Source organism: Sarcophilus harrisii, chromosome 5 (assembly GCF_902635505.1).
Source record: "Sarcophilus harrisii chromosome 5, mSarHar1.11, whole genome shotgun sequence".
In the NCBI taxonomy this organism is placed as follows: Eukaryota; Metazoa; Chordata; class Mammalia; order Dasyuromorphia; family Dasyuridae; genus Sarcophilus; species Sarcophilus harrisii.
This window is the reverse complement of record NC_045430.1, coordinates 267,552,235-267,573,202: the sequence shown is the minus strand read 5'-3', so window position 1 is coordinate 267,573,202 and position 20,968 is coordinate 267,552,235. Positions and strand designations below refer to the sequence as shown.

The following is a 20,968-nucleotide window of genomic DNA, read 5'->3' as shown; positions in this document are numbered from 1 at the left end:
TCTGTTAATTATTTTAATGGAACAAAAGACCAATGTGATGGATAGTCAATAAAACTGATTAGATCGTTTTGACCCGTGTAGACACCATCCATTGGAACAGCTGGATTATTACTCACATATTAGGGCGTGGACAGTTGGTGCTTACTCCCCACACTGGCCCCAAGAAGCAAATCATGAAGTGACTTAATACTTTAAAAGGAATGGTAAATGTCAACAATACAGCCACAGGAAAACCTCAGAAGGGACCAGGAAAAGCAGTTTTATGAAAATGAAATGAAAAAAGAAAGAAAAGGAAAGAAGGAAGATTACCCTGAGATTTTACTTGGAGGGAAACTCCAAGGTTGTCTATTGGGATTTGAAGGGTGTTCCTATAGAAGAAGGATGGTCTGCTCTTGCCCTCTGAAAAAAAGTGAGATGAAGGGAACCATAGTCTTGGGTCCATGATGCTAGCTAACATTGCTAGAAGGCTCTAAGAGTTGTGTAGCATTACTCAGGATCACCTTGCATTTAAACAGAAACTATTTGAAATAGGTGCTTTAAAAACAATCCCATTTTATGGATGGAAAAGTTGAGCCTGAAAAGGTGGTGAGGGTCACATGGGTCCAGGAGACTGCCATCCTTACTCTTCCTCCCCCCCAAATCCGGAGCACTCTCTCATGCCTACCTCTCTCCGATGCAGGTTTTCAAGGATCAATCAGTCCTTCGGTTTTTTGATGTTTGGATGCAGAGCTTGCCCGTTGCCTGGCAAAGAGCAGGTGCTTAATAAGCACTTGTTGATTAATAAAGCACTTTGTTCCTCTTGTATGTATCTATATTATTCTAATTGGACAACAGCCAGAAGAGTTAGGATTGTTTAGCATCGACCACTGCATTCAAATCCAGCCTCCAACACTTATTCGCCCTGTGAGTCTGGGTGAGACACTTTACCTCCGTCGGTGGGCGTCTGTTTTGGCAACCATAAAATGGGGATAAATAATAGTGCCTGCCTTCCAGAATTGTGAGGACTGAATGAGATAAGGTATACAAAGCATTTTGCAAACAAAATGCCCTGCCTGCTAGCTTTTATTAATCTCATTATCATTAATCTGTTAAACAGACATGGCTCTCCTTCAGCACACTGGCATTAGTTGGCATTTAATTTTTTGGATGAATCAAGGAATTCAGTTGATCTCCGAGAATCCTTTGGTGGTTCCTTATAGTTATAAATAAATCGATAGAGATGAAAGAATTGGGTCCGACTGTTTTTCCCCAAAACAGAAGACAAAGCAGATTTTTGAATCCTTTCCTATTCTGGAGCAAAAGTGAACTCCCTCAGATGCAGGTCAGAATCATCATCATCATCGATCATCATTATCATCATCATGACGAGAGCCAACATTTACGTAACCAAGAATCGAGCCATTCACACTAGGCTAACGAAACTGTTGGAAACCAATTTTTGGCAGTGGATAGGGAAGCTGGATGGGAAGAGCAGGAGTCCTGAGACAGCAGATGATTAGTTGGTGATGGGCTGTTAACAGCAAAAGGCCAAAAAAAAAAAAAAAAAAAAAAAAAAAGGAGTGTGTGTGGAGGAAGGCCTCTGAGTTTTTCCTCACAGGCCTGAGTTATTGGGCCATGACCAAGTTTCATAGAATTTTGGGCTCAAAGAAAACGTAAGCTGAAGGATTCTCAAATTCAACTTCAGAGATTTACTCACTGGGTGATCCTGGGCAATTCCCCTAATCCCTGTTTGCCTTAGTTTCCTGCTCTGTAAAATGAGCTATAGAAGGAAATGGCAAACCACTGTAGGGCCTTTGCCAAGAAAACCCTAAATAGGTCACACAGAGTTGGACACAGCTGAAAAACAACCCAACAAGAAAGTGCTGTTTTGTGTCTGTGGGACTTTTCTGAACATTTATTAGGGAGACTCAATTGGCCTTTTACCCATGTAATTTCCTACCATCACAGCATATGCTCTTCTGAATGAGTGTTTTTGTGGTGAATGAGCAGTTACTCCAGGAAAGAAAGGAAAATCCTTGTGCAAAATTGGTTTATTCTAAAGAATGTGATGAAGGGCATTTTTTGTGTTGGTGATGCTTCCTTTTTTTTTTTTTTTTTTTTTTTTTTTTTTTTTTGGTTTTGTTTTTTTTTCATTTTCAAAGGGTTCTAGAGCAGTGTGACTGATGGGAAAACAGGTGTTACCCATTATCTCCCCTATAGGTTCTTTGAGCTTCATCCTCTAACTTATGGAAGACCTCCCAGAAGCCCATGGCCAGAGCTAAGACCACTGAGTCTCCTGAGTCCTGGCCATTATCCAAGGAACAAAATTGGGGAAAATAAAGAAGGGGGTCACTCTCGCCTAATTGATCAGCCCTCATCCCACGGCCTCGGTTGGGCTCCCTGAAGCATCAGTCTGAACAGCTAAGGGCCCAGGGACTGCTTCAGCCCAACTCTCCCCAGAGGCAGCTGCAGTTGTTAGACAGAGGCCCTCATGCACCCCATTAGCAAATGTGGAACAAAGCTACTGCTAAGTCTGCTGTGGCCGGAACACTTGATAATCCTGAGCCACACTTGAGACACAGAAGAGAATGCCATATAGTCAGTTTTGTGAGCATTTATTGAGCGCTTACTGTGTGACACATACAGTGTGAAGTTTTGGTGAGGATGGGGAATGGAGGAGAGAATACAGCCAGTGCCGTAGTAATAAAGGTCATTCTCTATATGTCGCCAAGTACACCAGGCCACAGAATCCCCCAGAAATGGGAGAGAATCTTTTAAAATAAAGTGGAGCTTGATGGGATGTTGCAATTGTAAAGGAACCTTAATGGTCGGAGAACTTGCATGAAACTTTGTGAGGTCTGCACTTGATGAACGTTTAAGGTCACAGTGATGAAAACAAAAGTCCCTCATGATCTCCTAGCATGAGATCTTCTTCGGCAGAGTTTTCATTCTTCTTTTAAGACAAGGTGAGTGGCAAGGGGAAGAGAAGCAAGACCCTTAGGGCAGAGGGAAGAGAATCGAGGGAGAGAAGGGAGAGGTTCTGGGTTCAAATTGTGCCTCCGATAATGGTCTGACTTTGGACAAGTGACTTAACCTCATCTGTGAAATGGACTGCTCTTGGAGGTTCCTTTCATTTCTTTTTAAATTTTTTATTTACTTTTTAGGATACAGTGTACGTCCTTGGTGCCTTTATTTTTTTCCGGTTAATTTAATATTTTTTGACAATAGATGCATAGTTTTCAGCATTGACCATTGCAAAGCCATGTGTTCTACATTTTCTCCCTCCCTTTCCCCCACGCCCTCCCCTAGACAGCAAGTGATCCAATAGAGGTGGTTAAACATGTGCCATTCTTCCATACATATTGCCACAATTATCGTGCTACACAAGAAAAATCAGATCAAAAGGGGAAAAATGAGAAAACAAAAGCAAACAACAAGCAAAAAGGTAAAAATCCCATGTTGTGATCCAGTCAATCCCCACGATTCCCTCTCTGGCTGCAGATGGCTCTCTCCATCACAAGTCTAATGAAATTGCTCTGAATCATCTCATTGTTGAGAAGAGCCATGTCCATCACAGTTGGTCATCATACAATCTTGCTGTTGCTGTATACAATGATCTCTTGGTTTCACTCACTTCCCTCAGCATCAGTTCCTGTAAGTCTCTCCAGGTCTCCCTGAAACCATCCTGCTGATCATTTTGGGTTGAACACTGATATTCCATTACATCCATATACCACAGTTTATTCAGCCATTCCCCAGTGATGGGCATCCACTCAGTTTCCAGTTTCTGCCACAAACATTTTTGCACATGTGGGTCCCGTCCCCTCCTTTAAGATCTCTTTGGGATACAGGCCCAGTAGAAACACTGCTGGATCAAAGGGTTATGTACAATGTGTTAGCCCTTTGGGCATAGCTTGGGTTCCTTTTAGAGAGAGAACCGTGACCTTGGGACTCAAAGGATTCTAAGGTCCCTCCCATTTCTAATGGTTGGTTATGTCCAGCCTCAGTTTCCTCATCTGTAAAATGGGGAGGCTGGACTCGATGGGGTCGTTTCCTTGGGAGCCACGGCACCCCTGCCTCAGTTTCCCCATCTGCAGAGTGGGGATAATGACACGGTCTCACTGGGAGTCTAACCCCCGTCTGCTTCCGACCCCAGGTTGCACTCCCCACGTTCATCTTGGAGACGAGGTCTCTCCTGGAGATGTTCGCCAACTTCATGGCCCACCCTGACCTGTTGCTGTCCATCGGCTCGGCGGCCACCCCTGAGGAGCGGGCCATCTCCTTCGTGGAGTACTACCTGACATCGTTCCGTGAGGGCCGCAAGGGCTCTGTGGCCAAGAAGCCATACAACCCCATCCTGGGGGAGATCTTCCACTGCTCCTGGGACATCCCCAAGGACCAGGTCAAGCCCCTGTTGCGGGAGCAGAACGAGGCGGAGGCCCCGGCGCCCAGCACGGAACCGGACCGAGAGCACTCCCCGCGGGAGCGGTACAAGCTCAGGTTCGTGGCCGAGCAGGTGTCCCACCACCCCCCGGTGTCCTGTTTTTACTGTGAGTGCAAGGAGCGAGGAATGTTTGTGAACACCCACGTGTGGACCAAAAGCAAGTTCATGGGCATGTCCGTGGGGGTGTCCTTGCTTGGGGAAGGTAAGAACGGGGGCTGGCCGGGGGGGGGCAGCCAAGGGAAGGGGGGGCAGGATCGCCATTGCCACCGAGGACGCCAACAAAGGGCTTTGTCTCTGAAATATGGTCAAGAGAGGCAGTGTCCTAGCGGGCCAGCCACTGGGACTGAAGGATCACAGTCCGTCTGTGGCTGGCCCTTAGGAAATTGAGGCAGCTGCCTCCTCAGGGCCACATTGGAGGGGCTCCAGAACCTAGCAATCCCTGATGTGGGTTTTTATTCCAGTCTCCTGACAGTGGCCCCCATTTGTAGTGGGGTGATTCTCACTCCATATTTTAAGTAGGTGCAGAACAATCCCCAGAAGCCTCGAGCCTTTAGAAAAACCACAGAGTAATATATTCCAACGTTCCTCAAGTTGTCCCTTAATCCCCCAGACTCTTGCAAAGGGCTCAGACTCCTGGGGAACATAACCCCTTTTGGAGGGGCTACGTGGCAGCCAAGCCTCCCGTCAGACCTCGGGGTTTGAGTAACTGGTTAATGGAGCAAGGACAGCTCCCTCGTGATCCTGGTCCATCGTTCCTTTGTTCTCTCCAAGATTATTATAATACTAACAATAACGATGATGATGATGATAATGTCGATGATAGTTCTTGAAGGTTCCTTTAGCACTTTACAAATAGTATCTCATTTGGCTTCCCAACCACTTTGGGAGGGAAATGCTGTTATCACCATCCCCATTTCACAGATAAGCAAATGGAGCCCGGTAACTTTTAAAACCCGGGTTTCAGCCCAAGGTTTGGGGCTCCTAAACTCCTTCATTCTTTTGCCCCACACCAGATTTGCTGCCAATTCAAGGAGATCTCAAAGGCCACCAAGGTTGCAAATCTCTCTTCTTGGATACTGATTAAGCCCGAATAACCTTAGGGAGGTTCTCTCTCTGGGGCAAGAGAACCAGGAGAATCTGGGCCTTGACATATTCTGAGATGTGTGCTAGTCAAGCTCTGCCTCTCCATCCTAGACTGAGGGAGCAAAGAGAATCAGTATTTATTAAGCACCTACTATATGCCTTTACAAATATCACTTCACTGAACTTGCTCAGGAAATGGGCCAGAACCAAGAACATCCTGAGACCCAGTGCCTTCCGCTACTCCTGGCCCAGGGCATCCCTACCTGAAGGCTCGAGGGGGTTGCATTTGTCCCAGGGCCCTCATGCCCTGCTTCCCATGAGATTATTGTGGGGGGCTAGGTGGCCAATCACCAGCTGCAGGATCTTCACCCTGTTTTGGACAACCTCATCCTCGGCTCTCTGTCGACGTTTCTTCCTTTCTGTTCTGGGAGGCTGAGATGGGTCCCTTCGTGCTCGAGGCTGCTGGGAGCAGACCCTGCTGCGGAGTATTCAGCCAGCCTGGCCAGAGCCCCTTCCTGAGATACCCTCCCCCTTCACCCCCTCCTCTGCCCAGATGAACCACAAGACAGGGTCTCTCTGGTTCTGTCTGCGATTGGCACAGAGTAAGCACTTATTCAGGGGATTTTCATTCCATCCTCCTCCCATAAGCAGCATTTCCAGAATCTTCACATTGGTTAATCGATGACCATGCACATCTTTCTGGCTTATTTGCTTGTTCCTCCCCCCCACCCCGCCTCCAGGGTTGAATGTAAACTCGTTGAGGGCAGGGGCTATTTGTCACTTTATTTTTGTGTCTATAATGCATTGGTAGGTGCTTAATAAATGCTTGTTGGATGAGATTGGATCACGTTAAAGCTGCTCCTGGGAGCCCCTGAGGTACAGGATACTAACTACTGTGACAAGCTGATTCAGAAGTCTTATGTTATATTTATTCATGATGAACTTTGAAGAAAAACTGATGATGAACCTGCCTTCAAGAACTTTTCTGAATTAGTCATGTGTGTTTCTGGTATACGGAGCAGGCGAGTTTTCAAGATTTCTAGTTCGTGAAAGTTGGATTTGTTGCTTTTAAAATGACTTTCTGATAATGTTCTGAAGGTTCCCAAGTTGGTGAATTTGACTTTTGGGACATATGTATTCTCTTAGTTCAGTTCAAAAAATACTTACATGCTTATTATAGGACTGAGCACTGGGGAATACATACTTTATTTAAGACCCACAATTCTTATCTGTTTTGTGGCAGGTGGTCAGATAAAATCTATAGATTCTTGCTAAGGAGAAATTTCTTAAATGCAGATTGATTACAAAGGGAAACCAGTGTTGGTGAACATAAAAATGTAATTCCCCCCCCCTTGATCCAAGATTATGGTCCCCCTGAAATTTATCCACAGACTTCTGTAGGATATGTCCCCGGAGATGGGGTCTGGAGTTGTGATGGGGACACTGACCTTAGAATTAGTGTAGAGATTTGAGTTTGATCCTGTGTGTCCTTTCACCTCTATGCCTCAGTTTCCTTACCTATAGGATTCCATGCTATGATCTTTATGTACATGTATACACACTAAACTGCTCTGTATATCAGCTGTCTAGAGTTCAGGAGGTCAGGGATGGAAATAAAATTTGGGATTTAATTGCATAGAGAGCAAGTCTCTGAGGTGGATAAGATCACTAAGGGAAAGACTAGAGGGATCCGAGAGAAGAGACTAGCATGGTACCCAGCACATAGTAGGTGCTTAATAAGTGTTGTTTAATTAAATAATGACCCAAAGGGTCCCAGAGGAGACTGAGAAGCGGTGGTCAGAGAGATTGCAGGAGAACCAGGAGAGTGCAAAAGTAAAGGTCCTCAGATCATATCAGCTATTTTGAGTCAGTGTCCTGCATCTGGCTCGGACGAAGCCCAGAGTCCACTAAAACGTCCAGGGCTTCCTCATTTGCTTTCCGGCCATGCCTCTTTCATGATATATTATTTGTGCAGTTGATTTTTTGGACCCAAGTGTAGGACTTTACATTTGTCATAGGAATATAATAGACCTTCAACCTGGACGGGTCCTTGCATTCATCTGGTCTGGTCTCTTTCTTTTACTGATGGAGATCCAGAGAAAGTGAACTTGCCCCCTCTCTGACAGCTGGAGAACAGCAGGGCCTGAATTCCAGCCTGCCTTTGAATCTGCTGTTCTCTCTTGTTAACTTTAGCCTAGATCTTTGGAGACCCTGATCCGTCGCCCATTTCTGCCATCTGGTAGTGATGAAAGCTAACCATTATAAACCTCTCTGAAATGCACTTTACATAGATCATTTTATTTGATCTTCACAATAATCTTTTGTGAAATAGGTTCGATCATTACCCCAACTGACAGATAGGGATACTGCATTCCAGAGAGATGAATTAACTTGTCCTAGATCATAGAATTAGTGCCAGAAAGGAACTGAGAGTTCATCTGGTTTCAAGCCCTCATTCTTAGCAAGGAGAAACGGAGACCCAGAGAAGTTGTGACTTGTTTAGGGTCCTACAACTAGTGTCAAAGATAAGGATTTTTTTTCCTCAGTAGAATTTTATTTTTCCAAATACATGTAAAGTTTTTCATCATTCATCTTTGTAAGATTTTGAGGTCCAAATTTTTTTCCCTCTATCCTTTTCCCCCTTCCCAAGATAGTAAGCAATCTGCTACAAGTTACACATTTACAATCACTCCTGTCCCATGATCTGGCCACAGTGCGCTTTCATTGTCTCTGGGAAGGACAAAAAAACCCAGAAATCCAAAGTCTTCACAAGTTTCTCCTTTGGGGGTCTGTTCCCCTGCCCCATAGCTCATCTCCTGCCCTCTGAATCCTCAGCCCTCCTTTTCAGTGAGGACTCAGTAAATGGCTCATCCTTCTAATCAATCCTATGTCTGAACATGAAAAGGAAAAGGCCACATCTGTAAGTGGAGACCCTTTCAACACTCAGCATTCACCCATCATTTATTAGGCACCTAGCATTCACCCATCATTTATTAGGCCCCTAATGTATTCCATGCTAGCAGTATGGAAAGGAAAATCCAGTACTCTTTGTTCTTGGGAAGCTTCCATTTTACTTGGGGATGTGATCTATACCTCCCTAATAATACACATGTTTACAAAATTACACATTGCATACACGCATGAAGAATACAGCATTCTTTGCACTGTATCCTACTTTCTTTCAAGAAGAAAGCTCCTAGGTATGAGCCAGGGGAAAGGATTAAGTTCATTTTATTGGGTTCCAGATGGCAGAATAGAGAGCAAGGGGGTGCCTGTCTCAGAGAAGTGGAGTTTGACATCAGGGAAAACTGTCCCCAAGTAGAACAGGCTGCCCCCCGCCCCATGAACAGAGGCCGGCTGGCTCGCCAAAGGAGAGCAACTCGTATTTAGGTATGAATTGGAGTAGGGGACCCCCAAAGTGCTGTCCACTTGGGAGGTTCTGAGTCCAGGATGGGTTCCTTTAGGTCCTGTTGTAATTAGGGTTTCCAAAGCTCTTTCCACACTGCTCCCTGATGAGAGAACTGAACGCCTGCTTACCGGGTTCGGTATTTTCTCTGACTTAATGAGCTTGGATCTTTGAATGCCTGGCAATTTTGCCAACTGCTAAAGCAAGTTGTGAAATACCCAGGGCAGGCTCCCAGGACAATAGCTGGCTGATGATTGGTTAATTGGTCTTTCAGCTTCCTCAGAATGGGTGCCAGGTAAGACAGAATGCTAATTTGCTGTTCTTTTAATAATTGTAATTTGAAATGTGTTTTTTATATATGTTCCAAGTGAGGACAGTTAAAAAAAAACAGAATTAAAAAGGGGTACTTAGCACTGAGATAAAAATGTTGCTGGTTGATTTAATGGGCACATTTCATTTGTTAAAATCTTGGGCATTTTTTATCCCTTTTCATTTATAAAGGAACCCAAAAGGGCGACTCAGTTGGCCAGCCAAGTACAGACATCCCAAAAGAAACTCAGTTCATAGCTGGAATGGAATTAAAAAGTCAAAAAGAGCTTTTTGACAAGTCACCAACAGTTGTCCCACCCTGCATTTCTTCTTCATTCAGAGAAGCACCAGACTTAGATGCAGACTATTCTTAAGTCATCTTGGGCAAAGAGAAATTGATCCTGCTTTAAAGATCTAGAGTGGGAGTAGGATGTATCCTCCACCTTCTCTTGCAGTTCAGCTGCCCAGTAATTGCTGACTTATTGATTGGTTGAACTCTTTCCAGTGTTTAATACTTTATAAACTGTTGAGGAATTTCTTGTGTATAGTCTGAATCCCTCCCACTTTAATTTTATGGCCTCTTATTATGATGGCCTCGAAGGAATTGGAAGACACTATGTCTTCTCATATTATTATTATGATTGTTTTTTGCTGAGGCATTTGGGGTTAAGTGACTTGTCCAGAGTCACACAGCTGGAAGTGTTAAGTCTCTGAGGTCAAATTTGAACTCAGGTCCTCCTGACTTCAGGCCTGGTGCTGTATCCACTGCCCCACCTAGCTGCCCTAACACTATGTCTTCTTTTTAGTCTTTAAATGGCAGTGCATGAGATGCTTCTCTCAGTTGTCAAATGGACCTCGCAAACTATCTTTTGGGAAAAGAAAAGGTGGAGAGAGAAAAATGCAAAAAACCAAACCAAACCACAAACTTCCAAACTTTTGGTCCCTATAAAAAGAAAATAAAAACAGCATATTCTATTGCAGGCAAAATGGGTTGCTAGGCCTACTAAGTATTCCCTAATCTTGGCTTGGCTTGCCTTGCTTCCATGAGTTTTCACAGGTTGTTTGATTGCCAAGAATGAATGAATGAATGAACAGAAAAGGACATTTATCGATTACCATATAGTGGGCAAGCCAGCCCCTGCCCTCAAGGTGCTTACATCTGAAATAGGAATGATATCACTTGGGAAAAGGCATTTGGAGATATATCCCTTCCCAAAATGGCAGTTGTGTTGAGATAATTACATTTTCAGAGCAAGAGATGGGAAACTGGGGGACGGTGGGTGGAACATGAGCCCACAGAGGGAGCTCTCAAAGGCAGGGTGGGCAATGGTCTGGGTCAAGGAGCCTGGTCTGGTCTCAGGGTCAGAATTTAGGGGCTGGATATGGTTTCTGACCTCAGCCTTCTAGAATTCATCTCTTACTTCCTGTGCCATCTGAGACTACGTCATCCTCCACCAAGTCTTTCTCCAATCTCTCTTGGCTAAGAGCATTTTCTCCCCTTTCATCCACTTTTGGCCCTACCACATTCTATGTATTATTATATATAATTTTTTGCTTACAATGATTTCCTCTCTTTTCTTTTCCTCCTAACCCTAGGTAAGGATGATGGAGTCTTCATTCTTTCTAGTGATAATTTGAATAGTGGATATCCAGCACGTACTTAGTGTTTGTCCATTTGCTCTCTCCTTGTGTCTTACCTTGCTCTCTCTGGGTCTTTGTTTCCTCATAGGCAAAATTACAGACTTAAAGGGGTTGAACGAAATTCTAATCAATGTCATGAACCAATGACGAATCATATTATTTAGTGAAAGGGATGGAGGGATGGATGAGACTGAGCCGGACTCCCTCATAAGTAAAAGATGGCTTAGATGGACTCTTACCTTTGCTGTGTCCAATGCACTTTCTGTCTCCTTCCTGGGGCTGTTGTTTCCAAGCTTGGTACAGTTTCAGCGGGCTTAGCCTTGGAAATCCCAGAGTATCCTGTCTCTGCCGGGATAAGCCTGACGGGTTGCCTGAAGTGGGTAGACGCTCCAGTGATGGCCTTTCCAGAAATGAGATTAAAAATGAATTAATAATGATTAGAAACGACAACAACAACCAAAAACTCCAAACTAATAGTTCTGAGGAGCTCAGTGCCAGCCTGGCCACAAGGTGGAGCAACTCTGAAAGATCCTTTCCTAATTTTTTATAGTTAGGTGATTTAATGGGTGGAGTGTTAGAGCTCCAGTTAGGAAAACTGGAATTTGAATCCACCATCAAATTCATGCTTACTGTGGGACTCCCGGCAAGTCATTTAAATCATTTTTCAACCTGTTTCTCATCTGCAAGATGGGGGTAAAATTAGCACCTCTTCATAGGATTGTTGTGAGAAAATATAAAATGCTTTGTGAATCTTAAATTACCATATAAATTTAAACTGTGTATTATTTTAATTATTATTATTAACATCATCATTATTATTATTACTACTACTAAGTCATAAATGAGTTGCAACTTTCATGGTCAGGAGAATCCCCCCATAAATAAAATTACAGTTCCCAGAAATCCCAAAGGGGCATCCCCTCAGGGTTTCCATCTTTGAATAACCTTCTCTGACCAAGTCAGCCCATAGATGAATGATGGGGCCTTTGGGGAGCCCTCCTAACTTTCTCCATGTTTTCACCCCCGAGGTGTTCTGCGGCTTTTGGATTATGAGGAAGACTATATATTCACGTTGCCTAATGCTTATGCCCGCTCGATCCTGACCATCCCCTGGGTGGAGCTTGGCGGTAAAGTCACCATGGAATGTGCCAAGACCGGCTACACTGCGCTGGTCACCTTCCATACGAAGCCTTTTTATGGAGGGAAAGTCCACAGGTAGGGTACAGGGAAGGGTTGTTCCTGGGACGTTGTCTGGCTCCTTTCCCTGAGGGCCAGACATTATTGCATCCTTTGGCCCCCTTCGCTTCCCCCTTTCCTCCATTCAAGTTGGGATTCCACTTGGCCTTGACAAGAATTGTTGCTCATTCATGGGCCAAATGGCGCAGAGTCTATATGAATGGGAATTAGGATCAGCGGGTTTGCCCTAAGTATTCTGACCAGCTGTTTAACTCCAGAGGAGGAAGCATCTTGTGAGCCTCTCCAGGAAAGGCCTTCTTTTTTCTCACCCTTCTCTTATCAGAGTCTCTCTAGTTAGCTCTGGGTCTGTTGGACACTTGTCCCCACATCTACAAGCTGGTCGAGTTCATCAGCCGTTCGTGGATTGTGACAGAAGCCGCTGGAGTCCTCCAGACTGGAAAGTTCCCCCAGGCCACTTAGGCCGACCTTCCCCTCTTTTTAAAGATGGGGAAATGGAGCTCCTGGAGGGATGGGAAGGCGGGGATCCCGCCAGACCTCGGTTTCCTTATTTGTAGAACAAGGGATCAAATGATTACTCTGGGTTTGTTCCCCCTCCCCTCAGTTTCTACATTCTGATTTATGGACAAGAACCTCTGGACAAGAGGTTACCTGACTACTAACCATGGATGTGGGCTTTGAGGAGAACCCCTCAGCTGTGTCATGTCCAGTAATGGAGGTCAGCTTGAAGCACTGTCCAGGAATACACAGCATATGTCTGGGTGGTGGGATGGGACTCACACTTGAGTCTGGGGCCAGTTTTCTAGTCCCTGTCCACACTGACTGCAGTGCCACAAGTTAATCACCTACTAAGCCGCTTTGGCTGGTCCACACCCATGGGAGAATTCGGTTTCCTTTCAAACTGAAAACCAAGTAAACTCTGACTGTTTGCTTAAGTTTAGGGAAATTCCAGGAAAGTAAAGCTCCTTTTTCTTTGTTCTGAGACAGTCCTCCCACCAAGTTAGTTTTTTAGGATGAGAAAGCTGGGTGGTGGTTTTGAAGGGAGGCCCATGTTTGATTATGAACCACTGTCATATGGGGGGGCGATGATGAGGGCAATGAGATGGTGCCATCGTGCCCAGAGTGTTAGACCCACATCAGGAGAACATGAATTCAAATCTGGCTCACTAGAACCTGGGAGCTGAAATCAGATGAGACTCGGTTTGCATCCTGCCTCAAAGGCATTTGTTCTTTGATGACTAAGCCAGTTAAATGCTCAGAACTCAGTTTCCTCCTCTGAAAAAAGCTGAGTTGCAGGGGACAGAGCATTGAGTTTGGAGTCTGCAAAGTCTGAGAACTTGTCCCCGATCCAGATTACAGCAAGCCACTCAACATTCTCCTCTTCCATAAAATGGGAATAATAATAGAAAAAGTAAAAAGGGATAAAAGGAAATCTTATGTGGAAGCACTTGGAAGTCTATAAAGTGCTATCTAAATGATCACAATCATCTTTGAGGGGTGTTTTCCCCTGATTTGGGAAAGTTGCTTCCTTGTAAAATTATACAGAGCAACCACTGGTACTTAGTGCAATATAAAGGTTAGCTGTGATTGTTATTATCATTGTTATTCCCCTTATTGTTATTATCATTAGGTTGTGAACTTCTTGAAGATAGATAGGGGTATCTTTTTTTCTTTTTAATATCCTCAGAGATTAGCAGAGTATCTGGCACATAGTAGATGCTTAATAAGTATTAGAAATCGAGTGACTATTGTAATCACATTACTGTCTTGCTAAGTCTATGACCTTCACCTGTTTGTGACTCAAATAAGTGGGTCACACAAGGTGACCTCAGGGCCCCTGACCACTTCTTGATCTGTGTGATGCTTTTATGATACACGTGCGTGGGATTGCCGGTGACCTTGTCATTTCAATTAAATGGAAGTTAATTTTTGTGCCTAACAGGTATTAGGGTTAAGGCTGGGTGTTGGGATGCAGTGACAAACTTCTAGCCCTCAAGGAGATGATGTTCTACTGGGGGAAACAACAGGTTTACAAATGAAGTAAATTTATAATAAATGCAAAACAAATAACAAAGGATTATTTCAGGGTGAGTGGTGGCCCAAGGAACTAGTCACAATTTGTGAATCTTCAGCAGCGAGCATTCACTGTATTTTTGGCCTTGAGCATACAAAGACAAATGCGAAATAATTCAAGCCTCCGATGAGTTTGCATTCTGTTAAGAAAGCACAGTAAGACCTCCTGCATAAATAGTCACGTTTCCCAGATGGTTACAGTATTTGTGACGGAAACCACTTCAAAACAGAGAAATAGCTGGGGTTTTTGTTGAAGATTTTCATGGCGGGCCAGCGAGGAGGGCTGGAGTTGTAGTGTGTGACCCTTTCTAATGACCAGGAGGCTTGGAAGTTAGATGAAGAGCATCGTAGAGCGATTGCTTAAAGTTATATTGTCCAACATCTGTCCTTCTTTTAGGACCCTGAGCATAAAAACTTAATAAAAGACGCAAAGAATTCAGCCGCTGGGAGGGGAAGGAACAAAAACGGCCCTGTCTCTTGGCTCCAGTTATAAAAAGCTTCCTAAAAGCCAATCTATTTATACACCCAGGCTTCCGTTTCTGCCCCTTGGATCGGAAAGATGTTATTCCCTTTATATGGAGTTAGAAGGCGGAGGACCGGCCGAGCCAGAAGCCTCCAGTCTGGGGCTCGCCTTGTGTTCCCGGAAGCCGGTGGGGCCTTGCCCCGCCTCGGGGCCCCTGGTCCTGGAGCTCAGGGAGAGTGCCAGGAACAAGTAGGAAAGTGCCGGGGAAGAGCCCGCCTCCCTCCTCGGCGAGGCCGCTTGCGAGTGGCCGCAGTCAGTCTGCGCGGCCGGGACGGTTGGGGGAAGGGGCTTTTTTTGGATGGGAGCAGGCGTGATGCTCCTCCAGGGCTGTGCCATGAGGCCCGGGGCCTGGAGGGTGACTTATCCCTCGTGTTCCAATACGGTCTTGGTCAGGAGCAAAGAACCATAACTGGGCCCCCTCGCTTTACAGAAAGGGAAACTGAGGCCCAGAGAGCTGGGATCGAGGCTGATGGGGCCCGGGGGCCCGCCAGGAACCCAGAGAAATGGCAGGTCCTGCAGATAATCCCTGGCGCCCCTGCTGGGCCCGGCTGTGAATGGCAGGGCCTTCTCCCCCTCCCTCCCGTGGTTATTACTGACAGGGAACACTCCTGGTTCGGAAAATGACATCCTCAGAGGGCGGAGTCCTTCGGGGCGCGGACAGCGCCCTCTGGGGCCATTCGTAGTATCCGGCTGTAAACCCCAAGGGGGAATCTCCGCCCAAGATGGCGGAGCCCGGCCCAGCTCTGACCCCGCGCCCACGCCGAGGGGCGACCCCCGGGCTATCCACCAAGGGGATCCCCCGCTGGGGGGGGGTGGGAGGGGGAAGATCCGCCGCGGCAGAATCCGGAGCACGGATCCGCCCTCCCCAAGTCGGGGGTCTCTGGCCTCGTGGAGGGGGAGGGGCGTTGACTGTGGCGTCCGTTTGCATTCAGAGTCACAGCGGAAGTGAAGCACAAGCCGAGCAACACGGTGGTGTGCAAGGCCCAGGGCGAATGGAACGGCGTCCTGGAGTTCACCTACAGCAACGGGGAGACCAAGCTCATCAACACGGCCGCTCTGCCCGTCTACCCCAAGAAGGTCCGGCCCATTGAGAAGCAGGAGCCCATGGAGTCCAGGTGGGGGAAGGGGCCACGTGCCCGTATGTGTGCGCACGCGCGGGGAGACCACTACCGCTGGGGGCGGGGCCGGGCGCATGCGCGGTGACGTGTGGGACGGCCGGGCCACCTCCCAAAGCCTCGGGAGCCCGGAGGAAAGCCTCGGCGTTGCCTTTGTTCCTCACTGTTTATTGTACGATGACAATGACGCGGTGTTGTGGAGTAATTAATAATTACGGGTTTCCGAAGTGCTTAATGAGTTCCTTCGGCCCTCAACGCAGTTCCGCAATGGTTTCCTTAATGAGCTGCCGTTAGTATTGTGCCCATTTTAGAGATGAGGACGCAAAGGCTGAGAGGGGTCGGAATGAGCTGCCTCAGGGGCTGCGATACAGCAGGGGCGGGTGGGAACTCGGCCCAGGCTCACTGGGAAGGAGCGCCCCCCGGAGGCCACTGGGTCCAGGCTCACTGGGAAGGAGCGCCCCCCGGAGGCCACTGGGTCCAGGCTCACTGGGAAGGAGCGCCCCCCGGAGGCCACTGGGTCCAGGCTCACTGGGAAGGAGCGCCCCCCGGAGGCCTTTCCCGCTGAGCAAGCCGAGACCCTGCGAACCCAGAGTAATAATGGCAGTGACCGCAGTGTGTGGGCGCTGGCTGCGAATCCTGCCCAGGACTCTGCTGGCCCCGCCCCCTCTCAGCCCGCTTTCCTTAGGGGAAGCCCCTTCCCGCTTTAAGGCCGGGGAGCTGCTCACGGTCGCTGGGAAACGGGCGGGGCTGCGGGCCTTGCAGAGGCGCGCTGCCCCTCCCGACCCGGCCATTAAGGCCCGGTTCTGCCTCGAAGGGCCTCGGGAGCATGCCGTCGTCCCTACCAGCCCCCTGCCGTGCGCCGGTCGCCAGTCAGAGCGCGGGGGGTGGGGGGTGGGGGGGAGCCTCTCGGGGGCCCGGAGGCAGAGAGGAGCGTATCCCGCGCCCTCCGGGGCTTTCCGGGCCGCTGGGACGCGCAGAGCCGCCGCCGGGAGGGCTGTGGCTGGTTTGGCCCCGTCCTTCCCCCGGATCTCCGGGCCGAGATTAAAAGACCCAGTAGTCCCGCCCTCAGAGGCTTCGGCCTTCTCGGGCACCGAGGCAGAAACAAAGTGTCCCAGCCGTTTCCGGGGAGGCCGCGGGCACAGGTTTCCTAACGCGGCTGTGAAGGCGGCCTGGGGCCGGGAGCGGGCGCGATCCTTGCCTGACCGCCCTGTGCCCTCCAGGAACCTCTGGCGGGAAGTCACCAACTCCATCAAAGTGGGGGACATGAACTCGGCCACGGAGTTCAAGCGGAACCTGGAGGACAAGCAGCGCAAGGAGGAGCAGGAGCGGGCGAGCCGCAAAGCCGAGTGGCGGCCCAGGTATTTTAACAAGCAGGTGAGAGGGCTGGAGCGCCGCCCCTCAGCCGCCGTCCCCGCCGCCTCCCCGGGCCAGCCCAGAGCTGTAGAGAGGCCAGGCCTCGTCAGGGTCCCCGCGCCCACGGGTCAAGTCACAGAGGCGGAAGCCGAGGCTGGAAGGCCCCCCGGCCCCGCCACCGAGGGAAGGGCGGTGCGCAGCTGTGGGCCCTGCAGTCAGGAAGGAGGGACCCCTGGAGGGGGGGCAAGGTCATGTTGGGTCCTCACATTGTCCATCCAGAGGCACCACCCGTCCCTGCTGCTGCTGTCTGGCCGCCACCCAACGTGTCTGGCAAGTAAGTCCCCTGAGGGGGGCCGGCAGAGCGCCCTCGTTTTCACTTCCGTCTCTTCAGGGTGTGACATACAGCAGGCACTTAATGCTTGTTTACTGATTGCAGTCAATTAGCTATCACAATCAAATGCAGAAATAATAGATGCTTCCTTTTGGGACCACACTGCAATAAAAATCATGTTCTCTAAAGGGCCAGGGAAAGGTGAGAGACCAAAATCTAATTGGAAAGTAGATAATTTCATTCTAAAGAATGTGTGGGTCAAATAACAAATCACAGAAATAATAATTTCATCCCAGAGAATCACAATAATGAGACAACATACCAAAACTTGTGGGATGCAGCCAGAGCGGTGATTAGGGGAAGTTTTATGTCTCTGAATAACTACAAGAATAAAGTAGAGAAAGAGGAGATGGGTGAACTGGGCATGCAACTAAAAAAGCTAGAAAGAGATAAAGTAGAATGCAGAAGCCTCCTGAAGATACATTTACAAAGCTCCTACTATATACCAGCCTCTAGGGGTACAGAGAAAAACACAAAATAGTCCCTGTCTTAAAGTTCCATTATGCTCTAATGGAAGAGACTGATCTCTCTCTCCTATTCTTGAAATGAACATAATCATTTTATTGACATTTTACTATAAAACCCCATTGGGTATTTACTTTTGCTGCTAATGATAGTGCCATGCTAATAGGGCTGCATTTGGAGTGAAGGGATCTGAGTTTGAATTCTGAATCTGCAACGGACTGAATCTGCAATTTAACTGACCTTGGAAAAGTCAGTTCATTGAGCCTCAGTTTCCTGATCTGTAAAATGGGGGTGGACTCGGTGTCTCCTAAGGATCTTATGCTTGGAATCTCTGATAGGAGTTAACCAACCACTTGTCTGGTTCTGGATTGGCCATCGAAGTCCCCCCTCCCTGCTCTGCTATTGATCTGTGACATTAGCTCCCAGGTAGTCACTGGGACTGTTCCATTTTGCTTGTTTTCTGACTCGTCCCTACCTCTGTTAAGCTCTTTTCGGCAACATCTGTGTAACGTCTCCCTCGTTCTCTTCTAGGGTGAAGGCTGGATGTATAGAGACCCTCTGTTGAAAGGCCAGTGATGAGGAGAAAATGCAGTGTTCTCCCCAAATAGACCTGTCTTTTTATAGGCATTAAAATGGTGCCATATATGAGGGTCAGGTGGTTTTGGCAAAGTCCTGTTGGCATATTCAAAGGGGGGAAAGTTTTTTTTGTTTTTGATCTTTTTTTTTTGAGAGAAGAGTTGTATGTATGAGTAGTGCCCCTCTGAACTACTACGCATTTGGATCCTTGGGAGCTGTTTGGGATATATGCATGCATATGTAGCTGAGAGAGAGACACACTGAGAGACTGATTGTGTGTGTGTGGATGAGCAAGAGAGCTCTGTTTGTGGTTACATTCACATATATACCGTATACAGGTATAGACTGAATATTATTACAACACATGTAAATGTGACATGTATGTACTACCAAGAATTAGCTTTGACAATTATGAGTTTTTTATGAATGATGGTCAACGTTTTCTATTTTTTCACTTTGCCTAAAGTTTAAAATGCACTTAAAATAAGGATTTCTTACTGGCCGTCAACTCCATGTCCAAAGGATGACGAATTGACTCTTTCCATCTGACCACATCACATCCATTTGGTCCATAGAACAGCTCATCCTTTTGGGGGGGGGGGATGGTTTTGGGTGTGGGTGATAGTTGGGCAAGCCTATGGGATCTGTGGTTTCTCCCATCCTTCCACACTGCTCACTTCCTGCTGTATGTCCTACCAAGTAAGCAGCTCCGGCCCCTGGCCCTTGCAAGTTCTGTCATTAAGTTCCTGGGATAGGCTTCCAAAAACTGATTCATGCATGGTCAACTAACTGTTAGCTCAGTGGATAAAAGGGCCCTTGAGTAAAAAAAAAAAAAAAAAAATTGCTAGTGCAGCAATGAAGAAAAGGGGAAAGGTGCTGGACCTCGGCCTTCCAGGATGAAGGTCAAGGTGGGGCCTTGAGCCCCTTCTCTTGGCTGATGACTGCCGCATTCTATACTGCCCATTCGAGGATTGGTTTTCCATCTGCCTGGTTTATTTTTTTTGTCATTTTTCTCATGGCAAAGAGAAACTGAATCTAACCTTTCTCAGATGCTACTATTTTCACAGTGGAACTCAAAATTATTTGGAAATAACTACTTTTGTGGTTTTAAAAACACACCAGTGGCCAGGATTTTTTTTTTTTTTTTAAAGGATTTTGGGTTTTTTTGAGGAGGGGTGAGGGAGAAGAATGAAAGAAGGGTCCTTGTGGGTGTTTTTTAAAATGCATATTTCTACTTTAAACTGAACTGGCAAGAAAACCACTGTGATTACAAATAAACACAACCTGGAAACACTAACATTATTCAGCTTTCATTGTATTTCAGTCTTTTCCTCCCTCAAGGCCATTTTAAATACATGACGACAGAAACTTTAAAGCAAAAACGCAGGGATCATAGGACCAATTCCCATTTCTGGCTTAATTATTATTATTTTTTTCAATGGGACTTCTCTGATATTCCCCACAGGACAAACTTTTGGGAACTTTTCATTTTCTCCCCTAATGCCAATTTGTAGATTTTGGAAAAATATATTTTGATTGAGAGATTTATTCCTGTTTAAATGTTTATTTTATTTTTAGTTCTTTGGACAAACCAGAGGGAGTCATGTGGGCTGACACTGCACTGTACTCAGTGTGTCTATTTTTACATCTTCAGATGGAGATTTATCCCTTTCATACCAAGCACACCTGGGGTCCGGAATTAGGAAAGCATGAGTTCAAATTTTGCTTCAGATACTTAGTAGCTGGGTAACTGTGGGCAGGTTGTCTGGCTCAGTTGGCTCAGCTGTAAAATGGGGCTCATAACTATCTCAAAGGGGGTTGTTGTGGGTTTCAAGTGAGATAATTGTAAAAGGCTTGGTATAGTGCCTGACACATAGTAGGCGCTTAATAAATGCTTATTTTCCTCTCACCTTTTCCCCTCCCCCCACCTCACAATGGCACTTTCACATTGGTATCTTTTCCAGGGCCTTTATTTATGTCTTTATAAGGTTTTCTTCCTTAAATGCTTGATGGAACACCAGGAAGCTGCAGGCTCCTCGTAAACAAAAATGGGTTCTGAAAACAATGTACTTTTTGATCAGTTTGTCCCGATAAATTTATAAGGCCAGCTCCTACGGGGTCCCCAGAGCTGATTGTTAGATTTCCAAGGTGAGTATTTACACTTCCAGAACCCGAGGCATCTGTTAACACTGGATTTATTGTTTTATCAACTGTTTAGACTTAAAAAAGGGATGGAGAAAATGTTACTGCAGGTTAAACCCCAAAGTGTGCTGGGTGGACTTTTGTGGGAGAAGCTGGTTGTTAAATGTTTACCCATCACACCCCAACTGTTAGCCCTCTCCAAGTGACTGGCTTATCCCAATTAAATGAGCACTAGTTGTTCACACAGGTACCTGGACACAGGAAGGAGAGTGTC

General features: G+C 46.7%; 1 protein-coding gene across 4 annotated transcripts in view; it reads left to right on the top strand.

The window, feature by feature from the left end:
• Positions 1-18,626, top strand: part of OSBPL10 (oxysterol binding protein like 10) — a 200,356-nt gene extending 181,730 nt beyond the window's left edge. For 3 of the 4 annotated variants that reach the window (XM_031940428.1, XM_031940429.1, XM_031940425.1), the window contains 5 exons: positions 4,136-4,625; positions 11,891-12,077; positions 15,585-15,767; positions 16,988-17,141; positions 18,508-18,626. In XM_031940428.1, the coding sequence (XP_031796288.1) occupies positions 4,136-4,625; positions 11,891-12,077; positions 15,585-15,767; positions 16,988-17,141; positions 18,508-18,552 (1,059 nt within the window). In that variant the 3' untranslated portion in view covers positions 18,553-18,626. The remainder of the gene's footprint in view (positions 1-4,135; positions 4,626-11,890; positions 12,078-15,584; positions 15,768-16,987; positions 17,142-18,507) is intronic. The other variant, XM_031940426.1, reaches the window with a different exon arrangement.
• Positions 18,627-20,968: the final 2,342 nt, after the last annotated feature.